The sequence below is a fragment of the Notechis scutatus genome, chromosome 2 (assembly GCF_049901735.1).
Source record: "Notechis scutatus isolate UNSWTSFEM ecotype Mainland chromosome 2, rNotScu1.2, whole genome shotgun sequence".
Lineage (NCBI taxonomy): Eukaryota > Metazoa > Chordata > Lepidosauria > Squamata > Elapidae > Notechis > Notechis scutatus.
Genome location: NC_142010.1, coordinates 53557776 through 53582995, shown reverse-complemented (window position 1 = coordinate 53582995; position 25220 = coordinate 53557776). Strand labels below are relative to the sequence as shown.

The window sequence follows — 25220 nt, the reverse complement described above, 5'->3', positions numbered from 1 at the left end:
GTGACTGGCTGGGCATGGCTTGTATGTAAATATTATAAATATTTATATAAATATTGATTTTTTTTATAAAAAAGAGCAACTTTTACCCAAAATCAGGCAAAGCAGGCAGGCAAGTTGAGTTGCTCACAGAATCATTCAGTGATCTATCTATCTGCCATCAGCTAGCTATCTGCCATCAGCTATCTGTCACATAAAATTTGCTTGCCGTGAGTCTGCACTGAATAATAGAAACTTCAGTCCTAAGGAAGGTTTGGCTGTGCTTAAAAGCAGAGCCGAAGAGCTAAAGACTAGCTAGAAAGCAAGAATTCCAACCATTTCCTGCTTCCTAGCTAATCTAAATCTCCAGCTGATGGTCCGAAAAAGGAAAATTTAGCGGGCAAGTTTACCAGGTAAGGAGTGAGTGGGCAGGGAGGGTTCCTGCAGGCCATGTGGGCAGCACAGCCTTGTGTTTCTGAACAGCCTGGATTAATTGCTTTGGGGGGGTGCTCTAGGGGTGAGATTTCTCTGCGGCCCACCAAAATTTTCTCACGGGCCACCAGTGGGCAACCGCTGATTTACACAACCTATTGCATTTGCTAGAACATAATGGATGTTTGCTTCCCTTTAAAAAAAATAAAATCAACTCCTATTGTAAGATTTCTAAGATGGTATGCATTTTGACCCTGGACTGCAACAATTACCTACCAGTGCTTGTTTCTGTTCAGATATAGCAAACATCTTTAAACTGATGAAAAAGAATTTGATAAAGTTCATTCTATAGCTGTCACATTTCAAAACTTTCATAAACCCATTTTGAGCATCAGTAATATACAATAGGTTTAGCTAAAATGTAAAATTAATAATACTTTGAAGTATAAGATATTCTGCCTTTCCCAATTAAGCATGGAGATATGGAACATAATTCAGTGTAATTTATTTGAAATGTTTTGAGAACAGTATAAGGCTATTATGCAAAAATATTTAATCACTAATACAGTATTTTTAATAAATGAAAACCATAAAATTTTTCTAACATTTTGGCAAGTATTTGTCAGTTCAGTAGTTCACAACTTAAGCACACAACCCTTGGTATATTTACTGAGAAATAGTCCCACTATGTCATTTGGATTTATTCCCATGTGTTGTAAGATTGTAAAGATTGTTAAGATTGCAATTTAATGTATTTTCTATTGCATCTCCTTTGTAAGTATTACTCCAGTTCCAGTCTGGAACATTGCATTAAACCGTGAGTCACTGGATCTGTTTCCCTTGATTGGTGAACATTTTCCAGAATAAAGCAAGTTAAATAAATTACAAGTTTGAAACATGATCATTATATTTTAATCCTGTACATACAGAAATGTCCTAAACAGTGATATTGGTAATTAATACTTTTTTTTTTTTTAAAAAGAAGTAAAATAACCTACTATATACTGATTATTTTAACATTACTTATGTAACAGATTGTGAAACATAAAAACCTGACACCTTATTTACTCCACTATTTTTTCTGTAAACATAAAATGCTTGATGTACATATTTTGCCAACATTACTGTTGTACTGAGGTTAGAGTCTATACTGTATGGAAAATAATAGTAATTATATTTCAGTGCACTAAGTTGCATATTATAGACCCATTTATAAGAAATCAGCAAAATACTGAATTTATTGTTGTTCAAACCTAATTGTAATTTTTTTACTCAATTTCCCAGCTTATTCACATTTTCCCAACTTTAACTTTAAAGCTAATCAAAGAATAGCTGGACATTTTTCTGAGATGTTAATCAGAACACTTTGCAGTTGATTTGATAGAAAAGCAATAGGTGCTACAGACACAACAGAGAATTATAGAATGGTACTGGTGCTAAAGAAGCCAATGCTTTATTGGGAGGTCTGTTATAAGAAAATATCTGAATCATGGTTTTAATCATGGCAATCATGGCTTATTTTAATCACAATTAGCTTAAGAAATTTAAACTCCTGATAAAACATAAACATGAAAGTGAGTTAATTTAAAAATCTGCCCTTTCTAATGTTTTCTAGTGGTGCTCCCTATTTCAAATTTGTGCTAAGGTTGCTAATGTTTTGATTACATCTAAATCATATGTATTCTGAATTTTAATATAAAAAGCATATTAAACAAGTTTCTTACACAGAATTCATGACAGAAAGTATGTAGTCTCAGTGGTGGCAACAGAATATGATGCTTTTGTCAAAATGAGAAAAAAGAGTCATCTTCTAATTTGTCCCCATTTTATGTATTTGTGATGTCACAAGACATGTATGTATAAAAGGGATGGAGCTTGTGGCTTCTTTTATTATTTGCAACCCTTTCCCTGTCAGGCATCTCCATCTGTACCTGCAATGGAGGCTAGGAATATGAGCAATCATGGGAAATGAAAAAGAGAAGGTTTATTTGCTGCTCACCCAAATGATTTCCCCAGGATAGGTCTTGATTATAATTTTTATTTATAAAATGTAAGAGAAACCAAAACATGTAAAGAGAGAGCACCATTTTATATACAAACTGATGTTACCTCAGAAAGGCTACACAAGCAAAACAATTGTCTAAATGACCTTAAAATATTTCAGCTGTCAGTTTTGGAGTTTCCATGCTCTTCTAATGTTTATTGAATCTGCTTATTTCACAGCACAATCATATGAAGTTTTAGATTTACCCTATTAATGAAGTGCCAATTTTCAAATTATTATCTTGTATCTATGCACTTGGAGGAACCTATTTTATTGCATTAGCCATGTTGACGTGTATCTTTTCACCCTAAAAATGTAAATCAAGCTATATTTAAGATTCCTGCCGACTTAGTTTTTTAGTTTATCCTAAAATATAGCACTACTTTATAAATGGTTGGACATCACTTGAGTTCTCATTATTTTTGAACACCATCCACTGTCGAATACCCTACTTGCAAGTGATGTACTTAATGTAATGTACTTATGTCAAATCACCAGGTAATAATTCAGTTGTAACTTCAGACTTTTTAAAACCTTGCTTTATGTAACTTCCTGACTTTGATACTTTAAAAATGCCATGCAGATAGCTTTTGTTAAGTTGCCATTTAACACATCAAATGTGGGAATTTTATAAATAGGGACACCTGCTAATATGTCTAAACCTGGTAGTTTAGAAATCATGTCTACCAACAGGACGTGAAATATTTGGTCAAGTACCTGTCTCAGTCATTGAGACATTTACAGACTATCACAAGACTCTAGTTGTCACACATTCCAAATCACACATACCGGCAGTTACAGTATTATGGTCAACAAATACAAATATAATAGGGATTGAATTGACATTGTCACAAAAATATTAAAAAGTGCTTCTTTCTCCACATATGGATGCAAATACATACATAAAAGACACTGAAAGCCTCATGAAGTTTTTGTCAGACATTGCTTTCTAATTCTCTGTCATTCTCCCAAGAATCTGTCTCTTCCATGTGATTACACTCAAGGCTAATTTCACTAGTGTCCATGCTACAGTTTGATCCACTGTCTGATTGGTCCATTTGTTCAGACTTGGATTCTTGCTGGAATATTCTGTTCCTACTTGATGTTATTACAGGTCCTTCCAAATCAACGACTCCATTCTCACCCGAGGCACACAAAATCAGTTCTTTGGCTTGACGGATAGAGTTGAGCCAGAGCTGTTTATTGAAAGTATCATTTGCTTGTAATGAGTGGGATTGACTTTGTGATCCATTTTTGAAGCTGATTCTAAAGAAGTTTTTAACTGCAAGAAAGGAACTAAATCAGTACATGGAATGCTTTCTGTAAGATTATTTAAATGTGGTGTTAATTTTGAAAACGTTGGATTTTGATTTGTAATTTTCTACAAAATGCTAAGGATTTAAAACAATGGCACATTATTAATAATTTAAGAACTGGGATTCTCTACGTGCCAGCTATATGAAGGATATGTTAAAATAGCTCCTTAACAAAACAGCAAAATGGATAGAATTTTAAATGAATAAAATTCTGAAATGTCATTATTTGACAAACATCAAAATAATCTAACCAATTCTTACTTCTCTCATTGTTGCTAAACGCACCACGTATGGATCCACCTAATCGCACCTCTCCGTCTTGCAAGTCTTCCAGCGTAAGATCCTTCACAGGGATGGGCTGGCGATACATTTGGTAGCAGAGTTGTTCATTATGAAGAATTGCCCGAGTAATTACTAGCACTTCTTGGAAAAGAAAGACATGAAATTTCTAGGACAAAAGGAAAAAAGCTTGAGTCTCTTTTCTAGAAGTTTCTAAATTTCTTATTTAAAAAACAACCATTTACTCTAGAAAAAACAAATATTCAATCTCCCTCCCTCTTGTTGTGGTCCACCGGCAACCTGTGGAGACAGCAGCAGAGTCAGACAGTGGGGAGGAACATGGGCCAGTACAGGAGTCTGGGGAGAACTTGGACGAGGGTCCTGTATCCGATACAGAGATGGGGCCAGGGCCATCTGGGAGTTATGTGCTGACTCCGGAGCCTCCAGAATCTGACAGCAGTGAGGCAGAGGAACAAGGGGAGCCTGTTCCCAGTGCGCATGTGCGCAGAGCTGTCAGAAGGCAAGAACAGTTAAGATAGAAGGGGTGACTCGGGAGTAAGACTTGGAGGTGATTGGCCCTCCCATAAGACGAGGAGCAAAGGGACATGAACCTTTGCAGGAAGCAACTTTGTTCGTACTGGTCAGTTTGAAATCTGAAGTTCTGTGTTAAATTTGCTGTTTGGCGTTGGCAGCATTTCAAGGAAGATAAAGGTGTGTGCTTATCACACTTATCCTGAAGGACTCTACCAGACTTCCATGGGACTATTTACAAACTCTTCAGAATTTCTTGTACTCCTTCCTGATGCTGTTATCTTTTAATACTGCTACATCTATTGCCACTGTTATCTTCTGGTCATTGTCTACTACCATGTTGTCTAGTTGATTGGCCAGTACCTGTCTGTCTGGATCCAGAAGTCCCACAGTACCTTGATGCTATTATTCTCCACAGCCATCTGGGGGGGGATGTCTCATTTGGACTTGGGATGGTCTAGCTAGCTCATACACTCTGCAGATGTTCTTATACACAGTGTCAACTACTTGGTTGTGCTGTTGAATGTATGGTGTTAGTATGTCTTGCACCTCTGCATAATTTGCATCTTGGATCCTCTCAAGTGCAATCGAACTCTGCTTCCATGGATCTAGTGCTCAGTGCCTGTTCTTGTGCTGCTCTGATCTGTCTCTCAGTGCTGCCTTTTAGTCAGCCCTTCCCAGCCATTGGTAGGATTTCCCAATGTCTACCACTTTAGCTATCTGTTGATGGTACATCCCATGCAGGTCTTGTCTTCCCATGGCACTTTATCTTTCTCCTTGATTTTCTTTTCATGTCTGCTGTTGCTTCAGGCATTTTCTTTGAAGCTTGTTTTTGGCTGTCATCTTACTGATGTATTCCTGGATGCTATGGGTTTCAGACTTCGATACTCAATAGATCCCACTCCTCCCTCTTTCTACCTGGTGCATAATCTCTGTTGGACTTAAAGTTGAACATTCCATATATTGTGAGAAGGTTCTGGATCTTCATGTTCTGTTTTGACCAGCTCATTCTCCCAGCAAGATATCTGATGGCTCACATAGCGTATTTGTTGATGGCATGGATCTTGTTCTTACAATTAAGTTGAGTCTTCAAGATCTGTCTTATCCTTTGATGGTGGTACTTGTGATGCCACACTTCTCCAGTCCTAATGAAATCCCAATATCCTCACTGTAAATGTGTGTCAGATGGATGTCTTGCTCACTCTTGCATGCAGTTTTATGTCATCTATGTACAGATAATGGCTGATGGTAGTTATCCATATCACTCCTTGTGATTATCTGGTGGAGGAGATTCAAACCTGTGCAGCAGCAGGGTCAATACATCGCCTTGAAATATATGCACTTGATGGTTAATTTGAGAGTACGGTTAATTTGAGCAACAGTCTGTTGATGTATAAACCAACATTCAAAGGAAAGAGAATAAACTATCCCAGTATTTTTTTAAATTCCTTACCGCTCCCCTGTTGTTTTTTAGTTCACCGTGACAGCAAACAACACGTGACTCATCTATTAGGGAGTCCCTTTGGGTATCATCAAGATATATCAGCCTCTCTTTGTAATACTGACATTCAGATTCTCCTGTCTTTTTATTGATTTCTGCTACTATGCCTTGAACAATATTCATCTAGAGAAAAAATAAAGAGATTATTTACAAGGAGGTCAATTTCCAATACAGGTTGACAAATAGATGCTAAAACAAGATCTATTGAAAATTAAGTTTTCAATATTTTTCTGGCACAGTGTTTCTCAACTTCTGGCAGCTTGAACTTTAATTCCTAGAATTCTTCATCCTGCATAGGAAACCCTGTTCTAGATATTACCGAGTGGTTCAACTGAATGTGCAGGAATGATATCTGCAGGAATTTCTTGGTTATCATTAGAAGAAAATATTCATAGCTCAGAGTTGAAATGAGGGGTCCTTGGTGCTCTCTGAGCTTAATTGTTTCCTTGCGGACATTTCATTACCCAAATTAGGTGACATTATCAGTGCTGGACAAGTAAATGACATGTCTGCAACAACCAACCTCAGAGAGCACGAAGGATCTTTCTCTTCTTGGTTATGTTTTGCAAGCATATGCATATGATAATCAATATGAATACATCCAGTCTTTGTTTAGTGACCAAGTTCCATTCCAGTGACCAGGTGGTTAAGTGAAATAATTGCTAAGCATACCCTTCATGCACACGCATGCACGCTCACACCACGGACACAGTGAAGATCAGGTGCTGCTGTCTCATTCAGATAAAGTTCTCTTGTATGGCATTAATCTCACTGTGGTGTACATTTTCAGGTGTATGAATTTCGTCATAAATATGTGCGCTGGTTAGAAATTTTTTTTAACCCTTTATTACCATTGTATTTACAAGTGATCTCTAAATGTAGTAGTTGCTAAATGAATGACATTTTAGCACATTTATTCATTCAAGTAGACTGAATGAAGTAGCCTATATCATCAGAATCCTTTTACACACAAACAGCAGGACTTTGTTGTTTGATTTTCTAACTAAAACCACTAGTATTATGTGTGCTTGACCCCAAACCTGTGTTGTAATTTGCTATGCCATAATAAATAGGGATGATTTTCTAAATAAACCTAAGTGATTAAAGTTAGTCCTGCAGACTTCTAGTAAAAAACTGTTGTACTGAACTTTCACATCTTCATTAAGGGGAAGGAATTCTAACATTTGTGGAAACCCTAAAGCACTTAGTGTGTTTGCTATTGCAACATGGCTAACATACAATATTCCTGAATCCTTGATCACCCTTTGAATATTTAAGCAGTAGCAACTATTCCCAGAGGATTAAAGAAAAGTTTTGGCATAAGTAGCTTTGGCATGCTTCTGTTTCTTAGAACTATAGCTAAGAAGCAACACTATGGAAAGGAGTATTTGAAGGTGTGATATTTAGCCACAAATACATACACATATATGCACAGTCATGGTAAGACATGGTTATGTGTTATCAGATTGTTTGTTTCTGCTTCAACAGCTGAATACAATATATGGAACCATTAGTATGACTAACTAATTTGGGTTGTGGAGGTCACATGACCTGCTGTGTCAAAGGAAAGAGACTACTTGATTCACTTCATTAAAAAGGGGGCCTGAAGGTGGATTCATCTCATACTGGGGCTGCTTAATCTGGAAGAACACTTAGCCAAGGGAGCAGGAGAAAGCACCTTTTCCACAGCCTCTAAAAACAGTACTGCTTTTCTACTTCTACACTGCTAATTAACTGTAAGTAATTTTGCATATCAAGCATCTACAGACTCACATACATACACACACTATTGTAATTCTAATCCAAGCAACTGCCTTGAAATGGATAATTAAACATTTTTTAAAAAAAAAATATCTCTACTTGCTATACTGTTGCTAAACACATACAGCTTCTTCAAGGTGCTGATGATCTGGATGATCATTTGGTGTGTGCCTCAAAATCTCCCTGAGTAGCAGTGGATATTTCACCAGACGGCTGCGTGGGATATCAAGGAAATTCCATAAATCTAATTTACGACTGAAAGGTGATTCCAAGCAGCGCTGTAGGAAGTCCTGCACTCGGTGGTCCTGTTTTTTATGATCCAGCAAAGCTTTAGCAGCCACTTGATTGCTACAGTAACTATCGTAAGCATTCAAGAACGGCAACTAAGGGAAAAAAAGAAATAAAAATAATAGGTGGCAAGAGTTTTTGCATGTTATATTCAAACATATTTGTTGCTTTCAAATAGGATTGTTTTCCAATCTTTAAATCTGCTAGTCTAAGGTTCTAATTACGCAGTATTGTAAATTCTAAAACCTTTATTTTCCTACCTACAGTTTAATGGCTTTAAAAATGGTTATTGTGGCCTTGTATCCAACAATGAGTTTTAAAAGCACATTTTCTGAATAAGTCCAATATATTTGAGCTAATATAACGATGAAATATTCTGAAGCAGGTTGATATATATTACCTTAGAATGTTATGTTTAACACTGTGCAATGATTGTATATCACAAGCATTGCTCATTGGCCAAAAGCAAAGCTTATAAAATAGACATTTCTTAATATATGAAATTTTGAAAAGAGTTTGAAATTTTTAATTTAGCCATAATCTTCTACAGTGTTAGAAAGGTGCCTTAAGTCAGGGGTCCCCAACTACCGGGCCGCAGACCGGTACCGGTCTGTGGATCACTTTGTACCAGGCCACAAAGAAAATTAAAAAAAAAATGGCGGCTTTCTTCGCCTTCGGTGAATGCTGCTGGGATCAGGAATCAAGGACACAAATGAAAGAAGGGGAGGGAGGAAGCAACCAAAGCCTGTCCTACTCTCTGGCTCAGTGGCTTCGGTTTCCTCCCGCCTCGTTCCTCTCTCATTCGCTCTCTCACTCCTCCACCAGCCCAGGAAGAAACTGCTTCAAAGAAGCCGGCAGGGTGGCTTTTCCTGTCGGCGCAGCTCTTCCAAAGCGCCCGTTCACCCCCACCCCGCCGCCCTCGGTTCAATCCAGTGCTCTGTTCTGCCTGCCTGCCTGCCTTCGTTTCTGGTGGTTTCGGAGCAGCTTCGGCTGAGAATAATAACTATTCGCCTCTTTTACTCAGCCGAAGCTGCTCCGAAACCACCAGAAACGAAGGCAGGCAGGCAGAACGGAGCACTGGATTGAACCGAGCGAACGGGAGCTTTGGAAGAGCTGCGCCGACAGGAAAAGCCGCCCTGCCGGCTTCTTTGAAGCAGTTTCTTCCTGGGCTGGTGGAGGAGCGAGAGAGCGACTGAGAGAGGAACGAGGCAGACACCTGAGGGATGAGGCTGAGGGAGGGAGGGAGACACCTGAGGGATGGGGCTGAGGAAGGCAGGGAGGAGAGGCAGGGCTTCTCAGCCGTCCTGCAGGGACTTGTCCTGAGCCGCGGAGACAGCCGTGGGCCGCCGCCGCCCAGCGCTCAGTTTTGAAGGCGCTCCTCAGCCCAGCGCAGTCCCTGAATCTGCAGCTGAAACCCTCCGTTTTAAATGTCCCAATAGAAGAGAATATCTGTCACTCAGGGTTGCAATGAGGAGGCATTGGCGCTCCCTGAACTTGGTGGTTTGCTGGCAGATGTTTTATTACCCGACTAGGTAACAACATCAGATGTTACCTAGGCAATGAAACGTCTGCAAGCAAACCACCAAACTCGGACTCCCCCCCCCGCCCCGGTCCTTGAAAAAGTGTTTCTGCATGAAACTGGTCCCTGGTACAAAAAAGGTTGGGGACCACTGCCTTAAGTGTTAAAATCACAGGTCCTTTTCTTTAAAAATTTATAACTTTTCCAACTATATTAACTCAAATATTCACAAATCCTGTTATTCGTGTTTCTGTAAGCATGTTTGTAATGCCAAATAAGATCAGTATTGGAAAAATAGGAACAAGAAAACATATGAGTATTTTACATACCCAGCTCACAAGAATGTGACCAACTGATTCAGTAGATCCATCAGACTTCCTAATTTCCTTCAGTCTCTTAAGAAGATCTGATGAAAATAAAATACTGAATATTATGGAAATAAATGGAAGACTTGGTTTATGAATCATTCACCGATAATGTTCATAACATGGCAAGCCAGGCATAGCAGAGAATGTAACCCTGGCTTTTCCTCTACAATGGACTAGGCTTTTGAACTTTTATGTGAATCAAACATACTGGGTTTCCCTATATTTTGGCTAAACAACAGAAAAGGGAAGCTTGTCAATTTAGTAGTAGTTTCTACTAATAAAAACTTTGCCAAATGACATTAAAACCTCTATCATTTTTATAAGAAAGTCAAGTGGCTGCAACATACCTAACAGTTTCTTCATACATCCGTTTTAACTGCTGCATTGACAGTTTCAGTTTTGATCAGAGCAGAATGATTTGGTATCTCTTATTACAAAACATTTCCACATTTAAGCAACCAGCCCACCCTCTAAAGATGAAACGATTAGAGGAAAAGCAAAACAACCAATAGCATGATCCTCACTTCAGAAATGACCTTTTTTGCAACAATGTTAAGCCTTTATTCTAATACTGCTGTTAAATTTCAAATCAGTCCCTCCCTTCATAGCACCCTTAAAAAAAAAACCAGCAGTAATTTCAGGAAGTCCCAAAAGTAGCTCAACAGAGAGAGAAAAACAAAGACACACATACCATAATTTTACAAATCTGAATAAACTGAAATAGTCAGCTATGTAAAATATACCTGGAAACTTCTGGTATGTACTCCAGAATTATTAATAGTATTATTAGTGTTGTTATTGGATGCTGGTGGTGATGGACAATTTGGTTTTACTAGGAATACTCAATTCCATAATGAAACATTAACAGATTCCAACCAATTCCAAGAAAAAGTCCTCCTCCATAAACATAAACCTCCATAAATATTATAGAAAAATGTAAGTATTGGATATTGCTGCATATTTCAGCTTATAGATTTTGCACACTACTCTAAAATTGTATACAACCATTTCTCCAATATACTGAATGCAAGAAATTATACCTTCATGAAGAGGAATTAAAGAATCTAGTGTTCCAAAAATTTGCTTTAATTCTTCTTCAGACATTATAGATAGCTTAAGCATTGGATCATGGTACGCCTGTGAAAAGACAGAAAAGCCATACAATAAGCAAATATTTAAACTCTTATTAGTGATCATATACACTGCTCAAAAAAATAAAGGGAACACAAAAATAAGACATCCTAGATCTGAATGAATGAAATATTCTTATTAAATACTTTGTTCATTACATAGTTGAATACGCTGACAACAAAATCACACAAAAATTATCAATGGAAATCAAATTTAGCAACCCATGGAGGTCTGGATTTGGAGTTACACTCAAAATTAAAGTGGAAAAAAACAATACAGACTGATCCAACTTTGATGTAATGTCCTTAAAACAAGTCAAAATGAGGCTCAGTAGTATGTGCGGCCTCCACGTGCTTGTATGACCTCCCTACAAAACCTGGGCATGCTCCTGATGAGGTGGCGGATGGTATCCTGAGGGATCTCCTCCCACACCTCGACTAAAGCGTCCCCCAACTCCTGGACAGTCTGTGGTGCAACGTGGCATTGGTGGATGGAGCAAGACATGATGTCCCAGATTTGCTCAATTGGATTCAGGTCTGGGGAACGGGCGGGCCAGTCCATAGCATCAATGCCTTCGTCTTGCAGGAACTGCTGACACACTCCAGCCACATGAGGTCTAGCATTGTCTTGCATTAGGAGGAACTCAGGGCCAACCGCAACAGCATATGGTCTCACAAGGGGTCTGAGGATCTCATCTCGGTACCTAATGGCAGTCAGGCTACCTCTGGCAAGCACATGGAGGGCTGTGCAGCCCCCTAAAGAAATGCCACCCCACACCATTACTGACCCACTGACAAACCGATCATGCTGGAGGATATTGCAGGCAGCAGAACGTTCTCCACGGCGTCTCCAGACCCTGTCACGTCTGTCACATGTGCTCGGTGTGAACCTGCTTTAATCTGTGAAGAGCACAGGGCACCAGTGGCGAATTTGCCAATCTTGGTGTTCTCTGGCAAATGCCAAACGTCCTGTACGATGTTGGGCTATAAGCACAACCCCCACCTGTGGACGTCGGGCCCTCATACCACCCTCATGGAGTCTGTTTCTGACCGTTTGAGCAGCCACAGGCACATTTGTGGCCTGCTGGAGGTCATTTTTCAGGGCTCTGGCAATGCACCTCCTGTCCCTCCTTGAACAAAGGCGGAGGTAGCAGTCCTGATGCTGGGTTGTTGCCCTCCTACGGCCTCCTCCACGTCTCCTGATGTACTGGCCTGTCTCCTGGTAGTGCCTCCATGCTCTGAACACTATGCTGACAGACACAGCAAATCTTGCCACAGCTCGCATTGATGTGCCATCCTGGATGAACTGCACTACCTGAGCCACTTGTGTGGGTTGTAGACTCCGTCTCATGCTACCACTAGAGTGAAAGCACCGCCAGCATTCAAAAGTGACCAAACCATCAGCCAGAAAGCATAGGAACTGAGAAGTGGTCTGTGGTCACCACCTGCAGAACCACTCTTTTATTGGGGATGTCTTGCTAACTGCCTATGCTTTCCACCTGTTGTCTATTCCATTTGCACAACAGCATGTGAAATTGATTGTCAATCAGCGTTGCTACCTAAGTGGACAGTTTGATTTCACAGAAGTGTAATTGACTTGGAGTTACATTGTGTTGTTTAAGTGTTCCCTTTATTTTTTGAGCAGTGTATATGCTCTAGCTTCTAGTCAAACCTTTTCTTCATTAGCATTGATCACAGAAATAGTATTAAACAGTTTCAGATAGAATATGTAAGCATGCAATACCTTCTTTGCTAACTTTAAGTCTTCAATCAAGTCTTCTTCTCCTTGTGAAAGTTCAAATATTGCCTGTAATTTTGAAAACAATTTGAAAAAGAAAGTGGTATTTTTATAAAATAAACAAATGTACTCTTCTGATATTTCAGTTTGAAATAATGCTAAAGAAACATTTTTGTTTTCTTTTGCAAGGAAAAAAGATGATAAAACCAATAATTATGTAGTCATTCTGTTTTTTATGTATAAGTTATATTCCAATCTACAGCTTTTGTGTTGACAATGATTTTGTATGACTAATTATATAGTGCATTTTGCTACAACAGGAAAAGTTATAAAACAATGGATGCTAGTATAACAGATTCTGACTTTCAGATAGCATACTTAATTAGAGAATATTATTTTTATAACAGTATTTCAGAATGAGTTTCATTTATTTACACATAGACACAATTTAAAGACTTCAAGTTATGACCAATAGTAGGGTGAAATCACCAGTGTTTATTTTGTCCATTTCCCCTATATGTTGCTTGAAATATTCAGTTATTATAGCCTGCCTGCCTGCCTGCCTCCTTCTCATCAACTATCAAGAATTTTCAGTGGTGTACAAAAATATCATTATCCTCTTAAATGTGTGTAAAAAACATGCTGTTCTTGCTTTAGTTCTGGGGCACTCAATTTAACAGATTAAGAGAATAAAATTTTGGCAATCAGACCCTATAAGGAGATGGCATCACAGAATTCAGCATTACTGAGCAGTTTGTGAGGACCACAACTGGCCAGAGAGCCAATAGCTGCTAGAGAAACTAAGAAATGCTGTGTGCCTTTTGCGCAGATTCTGTTATTGTGATTTGTAAACAGTAATCAGGGAATGAGCACAGAGCACTACATATAAAGCTTAAAAAAATAGATATTTTTTCCTTAATTTCCATTCTGCTCAAAGGAGAAGAGAAGAAACGAGAAGACCTTGCTTCTTTTTGTCTTTTACAGGTAGTTCTCAACTTACAATCACAACTAAGCCCAAAATTTGCATTGCTAAGCGAGGCAATAGTTAAATGATCTATTTATGACTTTTTTTGCCACAGTTAAGTGAATTACTGCAGTTGTTAAATGAATCATGTGAGTCATTAAATGAATCTAGCTTCCCCAATTCATTTTGTTTGTTGGAAGCCATCTGGGAAGTTTATAAATGGTGATCACATGACCCTGGGATAGTGCAACTGTCATAAATACATGCCCAGTTACCAATTACCGGAATTTTGATCATATGACCATGGAGAGGCTGCAGTGTCGTGTGAAAAACAGTCATAAGTTATTTTTTTCAATGCTTCTGTAACTTTGAACGGTCTCTAAACAAATGGTTGTAAGACAAAGACTACCTGTATCTTGTATGTTTCCACTTTCTTAAATTTTAAATGCATCATTCATCCTACTATCGGTTTCAGGACAATTTGATGTGTGCAAATTATATTGTTTCCTTTAAATAAGTTGGTGTACATTGTATCTTCTTGCCCTTTACAAAGTGTATTTTAATAGCTTCAAAATAATTTAAAACAGGAGGATGAATTGTTCAAATGTTTTTTGCCCTTGCTTTACTCATGAATTGTTTCAAGAGATTTTTATGCTACTCATGACTTGATTCGAGATTTTTATGCTTAAGGTTCTTGGAGTGCACAATGGCTTTGCATGGTTTTTTTGTGGCAAAGCAAATTGACTCATTTGATTTCCAGATGAGACACAATCTATTTGTATAAAAAATAAGAAAAGCTACTACTTTAAGCATGAATGCTTGGAATATCAAATAAAATGCCTTGCTTCTGATTAACATGCACTAGATCATTCTGAATGAACAGCTCAAAGGCTAATCAATTTACAACACCAAGAGACTGGGATGAAAAAAAATAATTAGTACCACATGCCTGATAGGCAATGAATACTTCAAGGCAAGAAGATATAGGGGTGGAATAATATTTCTTTGAACCATCTCTGTGTCCAAATATTATTTCTTAGTTCATTAAGCTGCAGTTCTCTGTTAGCATATACTATGCGGGCTGTAAAAATTTGGACAACAGAGAACAGATAATCAGAGTTGGAAGGGACTTTGTAGGTCATCTAGTCCAACCCCCCACCCAAGCGGGAGACCCTACATCATTTCTGACAGATGGTAGTCCAATCTCTTCTTGAAAGTCTCAAGTGATGGCGCTCCCACAACTTCTGAGGGCAAGCTATTCCATTGGTTGATTGTTCTCGCTGTCAGAAAGTTTCTCCTTATTTCCAGGTTAAATATCTCCTTGTTCAGTTTCCATCCATTATTCCTTGTCTGGCCTACAGGCACTTTAGAATATAGCTTGACCCCTTCCTCTCTGTGGCAGCCCCTTAAATATTGGAAGACTGCTATTATGTCTCCCCTGAGCCTTCTCTTCACTAGACTAGCCAAGCCCAGTTCCTGCAACCGTTCGTTGTATGTTTTAGCCTCCAGTCCCCTAATCATCCTGGTTGCTCTTCTCTGTACTTTTTCTAGAGTCTCAACATCTTTTTTATAATGTGGTGAACAAAACTGGATGCAGTACTCTAGGTGTTGTCTTACTAAGGCTTTATAGAGTGGTATTAGTACCTCCTTTGATCTTGATTGTATCCTTCTGTTAATACAATTTAGGATTACATTAGCTTTTTTGGCTGCTGCTGCACACTGCCTGGCTCATATTTAGCTGATTGTCCACTAAGACTCCAAGATCCCTCTCACAGTTACTGCTATTGAGCCTGGTTTCACCCAGTCTATATGCGTACTTTTGGTTTTTCTTGCCTAAGTGTAGGACTTTACTTTTCTCTACATTCAAGTTCATTTTGTTAGATACGGCCCAGTGTTCTAGTCTGTCAAGATCCATCTGGATCTTGAGCCTATCTTCTTGGGTGTTAGCTATTCCTGCCAACTTAGTATCATTTACAAATTTGGTAAGTTCCCCTTCTATTCACTCATCTAAATCATTAATGAAGATATTGAAGAGTACTGGGCCTAAGACGGAACCTTGTGGCACCCCACTGCTTACTTCCCTCCATGTAGACTTAGACCCATTAAGGACTACTCATTGAGTACGGTTTGTCAGCCAGTTGCGAGTCCCTCTAGTGGTGGTGCTATCTATTCCACTTTTTTCTAGCTTACTAAGAAGTAGGTTGTGGTCTACTTTGTCGAATGCCTTGCTGAAATCTAAGCATTAGATGACAGCAAAATGTTCTTATTTTTTGGTTCCCTGTTTAGTGGATCACCTGCATTTTTCAGCCCACATTTGGTAAGTCTTCTCTTTATAGAATATTCACATATTCATTAACCTTATGATATAACATGCATTTCAGAAATATATTATTCTCCATCTCATTGCTAGTAAAAGTTCTAGATTGATTATCTGATAATGTTTTCATAAATTGTCAAACTTTGTTGTATTATCTCCAACAATTCTTGCCAATATAATCCTCAGTATAGCCCTTCAATTGTAAAAATGTTTAACACTTTGATCTTATTCTCGTGACACAAATATCAAGGCAATGGAAGGAGTGTAAGCATCTCACACATGCATTCCAAAACTGAATTAACACAAATAACAGAATAATGGAAGTTAATAGGTTAAATTCAGCGTCAAACAGATCCATGTTTTGTTAAGCTAAATCCTTATTATCTTCCATTGTTATGCAAATTATTTATCAGAAATTTAAGTATTCCTTCAAATGTCTAAAGGGACTTTGTGAAAATGGAGCTTCTCTAGGTAATAACTCTAGTTGTTTTGGTTTTCATCTGACCCTTAAGGCTGGAAAGGGGCAGAAACCAGAGTAGTGATGTATATTATTCACTTGTACCTGATTCTGGGGGTGTTGTCTCAGTAGTGAAATAATGTTTTTTCCAACTCTGGAGAGGGAAGTGGGTGGGAAAGCAGACATGAAAAGGGAAGTAAAAATGACAATTGGATGGCTAATGGAGCCATGTGCTAGGAAAGCACATTTAAAGGGTGGTAAATGTGTGTTGTGTTAACATCTTGAGAGCTGCACATGTTCAGGAAGGAGACCTTCTTACCTCATAATTATTGTCTAAGTAATCATTCTAGAACTAAGACAGGAAGCAAAATGTGCAACCATAACTTTGTCATTTTTTCCTGCCTTTCAATAATATTAATCAATGGAAAAACATTTGTAGCAACAATTCACACTGGCTGAGTTCACATATCAAAAAAGTCTATAAAATGTTCTTTGTTTGCTTTTAGCTTAATATGTTATAACCATTGTGGTTTCTAAAGTACATTTTACAGCTTAGCACACAATAGGTTCTACATCACTTTCCTTGTTCATTTGACTAATGCTCCATTTAAAAACAAATCAGAAATACAGAGGAATCTTTTCTTCCTATTTGTAAACTCCACCCACCCCTCAGGAAAATATCTGGGTAGCAGCAATAGGAAGAAAATAGAATAGCTACAGAATGAGATGATATATTTTTTAAAATGGCCCTGTCCTTATATTCAGGCTTCCTTGATCCAGACTTGTTCTGCCATTACACTGCTACTTGCCGAGGATTATCTTGGCTTTTGAATACAAAACAGAGGGGGGAAATGATTTGTCCATTGTAGTATAAGCAAAATAGACAGAGCTCTGTAGCAGGAGCCAATCTAAACAGGTGCTGTGAGAGTCACTTTTACAGACAGGAATAGAAATGTATTAACAGTTCTTAGCAATATCGTACTCAAAAGATATGTGATATGTGGCTCTTTGAGCTTATTGTTTGCTTGTAGATATTTCATTACCCAGCTAGGTAACATCTTCAGTGTACTGCTTAATGGAGTAATGAAACATCTATAATCAAACAACCATGCTCAAAATATACCAAGTTTCCACTGTTCAACCCTGAACTCTCTCTTATAGATATGTGTCAATTCTATCAGTGCCCTAAATGCAAAAAGAGGGAATGTGTTTGTGGAGAACGAATTTGCTGTACTCAGTCAGGTACACATACACTTTTACCTCTTAAATCCATTTCAGAAAAAAAATCTCAAAGGCAATGTAAATAAGCAAACCTCTTGGCGCTTAATTTCTTTGGATGTGAGCATCTGATTGACACAAACATCAAAAGTCTCACTCCAGAGTTTACTGTCTCGTCGCTTGGTGCTAGCTGAGGGTACATTTTTCATCCAGGAACGGGATGCAAGTAGATCAGATCGACTGTCATTACGAAAACTGATAGAACGCTAGGAAAAAGGAAACTATAATTACTACTTAGATAACATTTGATTTAAAGTATAGGTGCAGAAGCAGGATGAAACTTGGTTGCTGATTTTGGACCAGCCTAGTTCACAGGTATCATGGCAATAACATTAGGTAGGAATCCATATACTACTTTGGTATTTTTGGAGGGAAATTATAATAAATACCAATTTCTTTTTAAAAAATTATGGATAACTAAACTTTGTCAAAGAAGAAAATTGATAAATTTGAATATATAACTTGTTAATATAATCTCTTTAACAGATGTAGTGTTCACTGCTAACAGCTATTATTTAGATACTGTCTGTATGGAGGGAGGTTTCTAAGCAAGGGGCACTGGCTTCAAGTAATTCAGTTTCAAACCATTTAAGGTTTTTAAATTAAACAATAGCACTTTGAATTTGGCTTGGAACCAAATTTACAGTTGATGAAGTTTGCTGAAATATAATTGAAGGAAGTACGAGCAGCCAAAAATCTGATTGCTCCAGTCTTCTCAAATTGAAGCTTTTAGATTATATTTTCAGAGGTCTTAATATGATTAGATGGTTACTGCAGTACTTTTAGAAAAGCAAACTCAATGTCACAAAGGCAATCTGGATTTTGCAGTCATGTGTTGAATTCAGGAGCATCTCCAAAGTTCCAACCATTTTTTGAGGGGGGTGGATTATTCACTCTGAAACAATTCGATAGATTTCTTTAAATTAAAGAAAAATTTGAGAATTGTGTATCTACAGGACTGAATTCTTAATATTCATCCTTCCTGTGTATCAAACAATGTGCCCCAGGAACTTTTTATCATTGCCACTATTACAAGGTAAAAATACGAAAACAAATGCAACAATCTTAAAGCTGCCAAAATTTACATGTTTTATCAACAAAATATAGAACATTCCAAAATAAGTAAAACAAGCTGACACAGCAAAATCCTGAATATACTACCTTACCTAACTCTAATTCTCATACATATCAGAAAACACTTTGTTGAGTAAATGACAATGAAATAAAATGTAACAAAAAATATTTTTAGTCTCACAGTTGTTCTTGATTAGGTTTCACTATTATCTCAATCTTTAGAGGAAGTGATTAATAAATGTAATAGATGCATTATAACCATGCCAGCAACATTATCAATTACCACAAGAAAGAGTTGTCCACATTTTTATAGATGATACTGAAATACTCTTTATTAAAGGATTAATATTTTATAAAACAAATACAATAAGAGTTTGAACAATTCCTTTTAATTATAAACAGACATTCTTATATTTATCAGAATATTCATGAACTGGCAGAGACATGGCAACTGGGTCAGCCAATGAATAGGCATGGCAACTGGGTCAGCCAATGGGGGCTGTTTTGGAAACAGAAGCTTAAGGAAGGAGTCTGGATGTGGCTTAGCTCTGTGCTCAAGTCTAAACTAGTCTGGACTTGTCTGCCTGCTGAACTGAAACTTACTTATAATCTCTCCTCTCTACCACTTTGGAATAATCTGCTGTTGGTATTGCAAATTTACTTCATGTGTTATTATACATATAATTATATGTATACAAAGAAGTTAATGAATCCTACTAAATCAGTTATCTGTGTGTATTTTCTGGATTTGATTTTATGCAGCAAATTCTTGACAAAATTTCTAGTTGCTTAGGACACCTTTAAGGTATCTATATACCTTACTCTAAGTGGCTTAATGGGAAAGAAAAACAATCAAGAAGTTAAATGAGAAAAGATTGGAGTTAGGGGGGTTAAGAAACGTTTGAGCATATATGAAACATACATGTAAAATATATGTTTTATGAATACTAAACAAGAACCTAATTATGCACTTGAAACAGAATATTAATTGAATTGTATAAAATAAAGATGCTAATACTGAAATAAAAGATCTGATAAATTACTAGCCAGGGAACTCAGTGGAGAAACTATAACTAATAATGGTGAGAGCTAAGAATGTATCATGATGTCTATTAAGAGTCAAGGAAGATATGGATCAGCCCATCAGGATGGAGAGCATTCAGCTAAGTCAAACCTAAAGTTTTTTATTGTCTCATTGATACAAAAGAGCCTGCCAAAGGTGGAGAAGAAAGAGGGTTGAGACATCGATGTGAAAAGATTCTTTGCCTAACTGTGGAGAGGTTATATAGGCTATCTATTAGTTGACTCTTTTACTACCAAGGTTGACTGTGGTAAGAAAGATGCTATGGAAGTTACAGTATATCATGACCATATGCTTTGCAATGATTTTATAACTATTCAGGTGCCAAAGGTGCTTTTTCAGGAGACAACTGGATTTTCTTGTTTTTTCTTTGAATATGTTTCACTTCTCATCCAAGAAGCTTCTTCAGTTCTGACTGGATGGTGGGGAAGAGAAGGACTGATACTCCTTGCAGACAGCTGGTCATTTGCATTCTTTCTGAGGGTCGTTGAAGCACTTGGAGGGTCACCTGAGTAGTGCTCCTGGTTTCTGTAGTCTGCAATTTTTGGAAATCCATTCCTATTCCCACACCCTCCAAAAGCTGTTCCCAAATTGCATAGCTAAAAGTCTGTAGAGATTCTCAGCCATCCAGGTCATGGTTGTCCAAATGGGCTTTTTCAGGAGCCAATTGGACTTTCTTGTTTTTTCTTTGAAGAATTTTCATTTCTAATCCAAGAAGCATAAGCTTCTTCAGCTCTGACTGGATGATGGGGAATGCAAGGATTTCATTCATTCAGGACCTGGCATCATTATGAAAAGAGATGCATGTACAATAATAAAACTTAGCAACCTTTAATTCACTCTGAGCAACAAAAACTAATGAGTCATCTTTCTCTCTGGGTAATATTTTTATTAAAAGTAAAAGAGTAAGGTTGCTTCAAGCCAGAAGACTTCTGATGTTTCTTTTTGACTGGACACCACAAGAGGAACTAAAATTTATTTTTTAATTTGGTCTCACCTTTTTTGGTATATATTCAATTATGTTTTGTCCACATCAATTAGTTCAAATAAAGAAACTATTTCAGAAAAGTATTTTTATTCAAGCAACAATAATCGCTGGTGCATGTATTTCAGAGTCAAAAGCTACATTTTGGGGGTTTTTTCCATCTCCATCCTCATTTTTAAACCAGAAATGGTGCTAGACTTCTTTGGATGCCTACTACAGTCCTGTAAATCTTTGGTGTAGATGCATGATATCAGAGATCCTAATTATTTTTGGATAGCAGGACATCTAGAATTTATTAAGGGTATTCTTAGAAAATAACTATCTTGATGGGTGTGTTCACTCACAAGTGGATTCACCTCTAATCAAATATATCCTAAGAATATCTGGATTTTATGTGGGTCCCAGAAGCATTTTTTAAAAATAGAATAGAACAGAACAGAATAAAATAGAATGCTTTATGGGCCAAGTGTGATTGGACACACAAGGAATTTGTCTTGGTGTAAATACTGTTAGTATACATAAAAGAAAAGATATATTCGTTAAGAATCAAGAATCATAACGTACAACACTTAATGATAGTCATATAAGGATATGTTTAAACCTGCTACTTTCTGTCTAATTTTATTTCTTTATTTAAAGAATCTAAATCAAATGAAATAGTAAGGCATGGATCTTATAGGTTCCAGAGGAGATATCTTCAAGCACAGTATCACAATAGGGATCCAGCTTCTAGATTTGATCCTCTGCACTCTGCAGCATGTTACAAAGTTTAAATGGCTGATCCTGGAGTAGTTAATATGTTTAAAAGTCAGTAACTATATGTATTGACTTACTCTATAGCCATTATTTGGGTGAGATAATTTCCAAATCAGACTGGACGGCTTTTGAAAACACTGCTACTTTCTCAAACTGAGAAATTTACAGTGGAATGAAATGAATATGAATTGCTTCATATTTATATTGTCTGACTATCTGTAATCTAACAATCTATTTTCTCTCTCCTCAAACAGATGCTACACAAAAGCAACTACTTAGTTATATAATCAATATTGATCTACTTTCATGTATAATTTAACCTTCAAATTATCAAAGCAGTTGATTCATCAATATTCATTTTCATGCAGTCTGTACAAGTGTAAACAAACAACTGGATCTTTTTCATTAAAATTGTAATTATTTTGCCTTGAATTTGCATTTTTAAATACATATTTGAAATCTGAGTTGAGTGCATCAATTGAAAAATCTGTTCATGGGATATCAACAAAAATATTGTCTATTTAAAATTAAAGCAGAATTATCAAAATAATTCTACTTGTATATTTAAATATTTCAATTATTATGCTTTCCTATAAAAGTTATAACTTTAGGCCAAAAAATCTCTAATTGAATATTTTACATAACCATTGATGAGAAATTAAAATACAATGATATTTTAACAATAAGTTTTATGCTCATTTTTGTCAGAGAAAAAAGAAGGGTTTAAAAAAGCAAGCAACCCTAAATGGAACTCTCTATTTGGTTTCCCAAAGTGAGAAAACATCATATTTTTCAGATTTTGGGAGCATTTTTCACTGATACATGTGTTCAGTATGGAAAATTGCTCCAGCTTAAGACCAGAAAAATTTCATAAGCCAGTTATATTCATTACACATAATCTCACTTAATAATTTTTAAGACACACTTAACCATATCGGGGAGATGGGCAGCATTATAAATTTAATAAATAGATAAAATACCTGGAGTGTCTGACCAAATCGCTTCAAGGGAGTTGTTCGGACAGGAGGAATTAAGCTTGCTAGTGATGTCACTCTAGAAAGAGGCTTGACCCGCTTGTTACTGGGCTCCTGTAAATTTTAGACAAATTAATTACATATAAGCATCGTTATATAGGTGATTGTAATGATAATACAAGGTAATATAAGAGGAATAGATAATACAAGAGGAAAGCCATACAAATGTTATCTATCCAGTTACTATTACTACCCCCAGGGCTCTAATCAATAATGGGGTTGTTTTTTTAGGCAACTACTGACTTAAGTCATATTTACATCAGGTGAATAAACATGTTTATTCTTATATTGTGTTCTGGACAAGTGTAGAGGCTCAGATAATCACTCCCATTGGGAACCCATTATCTAGATGATCTCATGTGACAATGAGAAGATAACGGATTTGTATGGCACTGATTTGTAATGGCCATTTTTCTTTTGGGGCTCCTGAAGTGTCCTAAAATAGTGCAAAGAAAGAATGTTATGCTCACGCTTTGTATGTGTGTATTCAATTTTTATGGGTCTTGAGTGCTATTAAAATATTGTGTGTTATATTCTCATGCAGGCATATTTACTATCACCCTATGGCATTCTCTCCTCCCAACACACACATTTAATACCCTCAGCATTTCATGATTAAGTTGCTCTCTTCACTGTGATCCTCAGGGTTAAGTTATCTTCATCAAATCATTCTGATGCTTCTTTCTTTTTCTCTTTTATTTTACAGAGTAATATCCTTTTGTGTTAGGGATGTTTTTTTAAAAATCTCTATTTGTTGTTGTTGTTGTTTCAGTGCAGTATACATGACAGTTCCCTTTCTTAAGATGGCTCCTTGGACCACTGGTCATAATACCTGGGATGATGGGAACTGTGGTCCAACACATGGGAGGAAACATTAGGGGTGGCTAAGCTATAGCAATATATTTCCTAAATAAAGATATTTTTTCTCAATACACCCAGCTCTAGCAAACATGAAATGTCTGCAGTTACAAGAGACTATGTGTTTATTTGTTTCTGTATGTGTAGTGCGTGTGTGAGTAGTGGACACATAGCCCAAAATGAGGGAGATATTTTCTTTGAAATCGGGCTTACTATTTCAAAAGTGTCTACAGAATTATATTTTATTAAATAACCTAATTCCAAAAATTCAGTTCCCAAAACAATTTCTTATCTCTTTTAATAACATAAAAGATTCAGCTGCCTATGGACAATGCTATGTTTTGACGAGCTCGTTCCTCCTGAAGGGCATAGATATAGTGTAAAACAGAAATATTTATTAGCCTCAAATATTTCTCCCTCAAATCATTATACATTTCTGTATTCAATAATTATCTTTTGAAAGAGACAAAAGTTAGAACATGAAAATTACAATATCTGTAAAGAACATTTGCACATTTAACATTTTTGTTGAAGTATACACTGTTCAACATTCTATCTTAATCTAAATGCACTGAAAAATATTAGTATATTTATTATTTTTAAACATTTAATAAGCATCTAGCATTGAGTAAGAGACATAAATAATATACCCTACACTATTTAAATGAATGTTTCAAAATTTTCTGAAGAAATATTAAGGTACTTCTGCATGCCAGAAAAATATAAACAAAATTGACAAAACTAATAAATAATTTTTAAAGTTGATGATTACCCTTGCCTTCCTAATATCCATCCCGCACTGAAGGGATCTTGGGTAGCACATGTAAAAGGCAAAATCTGAGAGAAAAAACTGAAAATGTTCCAGGTGATGTGAAATTTTTTTCCAAAAATATAAAAAATAAAAACAGAAAAACCCTAGGACTTCTAGAAGATATGAATTTACTAACTCATCAAAAATCATATTTTAAAGAACATTTTAAGCACAATCATCTCTCTTTTTCAGCCATAATTATGAAGTTTACTTAAGTACTTTATAATTCCAGGTTTGTAGAGGGGAAAATTCCCAGGGAAAATAAGCCAGCTCTTACTGTAATCTTCCATATGTTAGTAAGTTCATGGTGGCAATTCTTGTAAACAACAACAAACAAACAAAAACCAGGACCGTGGCAGCTTCTTTAATTCTGGTCAAAAATACTATTTCCACCAGTATAGATATGGAAAGGAGAATCAGATGCAAAGCTATGTATTTATTTCTCTACAGATAAGCTGAAGTGCATCACGATCCCCTAAAACCAGGTACTAAAATGTGAAAAAGCCTCCCATATATCAAGACCCTATTCCGTTGTGGATGCTCAGCAAACAACAAAAGCCAGCTTGCCCTCATCTTTAGCCAAGGTGGATTCAATTTCCTTTGTCTTCGGCAGCGGTGACTTAGCTCAGTCTTTTGGATGGTACATTTATTTTTACGCTATTGCAGCACCACCAGAATACTGAACACAGGAGGGAAGTCTTTGAGCATCCGTTCACTCTCGT

General features: G+C 36.9%; 1 protein-coding gene across 4 annotated transcripts in view; it reads right to left on the bottom strand.

Annotated features, from left to right (window-relative positions):
• Positions 1–896: 896 nt before the first annotated feature.
• ARHGEF3 (Rho guanine nucleotide exchange factor 3) overlaps positions 897–25220 on the bottom strand; it is a 168087-nt gene continuing 143763 nt past the window's right edge. For 2 of the 4 annotated variants that reach the window (XM_026677544.2, XM_026677553.2), the window contains 9 exons: positions 22776–22883; positions 17935–18105; positions 12890–12952; positions 11056–11152; positions 9977–10053; positions 7966–8223; positions 6032–6202; positions 4030–4216; positions 897–3734 (listed from right to left, as the gene is read on the bottom strand). In XM_026677544.2, the coding sequence (XP_026533329.2) occupies positions 3388–3734; positions 4030–4216; positions 6032–6202; positions 7966–8223; positions 9977–10053; positions 11056–11152; positions 12890–12952; positions 17935–18105; positions 22776–22883 (1479 nt within the window). In that variant the 3' untranslated portion in view covers positions 897–3387. Of the gene's footprint in view, positions 3735–4029; positions 4217–6031; positions 6203–7965; positions 8224–9976; positions 10054–11055; positions 11153–12889; positions 12953–17934; positions 18106–22775; positions 22884–24459; positions 24667–25220 lie in introns of those variants that run through there. The other 2 variants (XM_087954759.1, XM_087954758.1) reach the window with 2 other exon arrangements.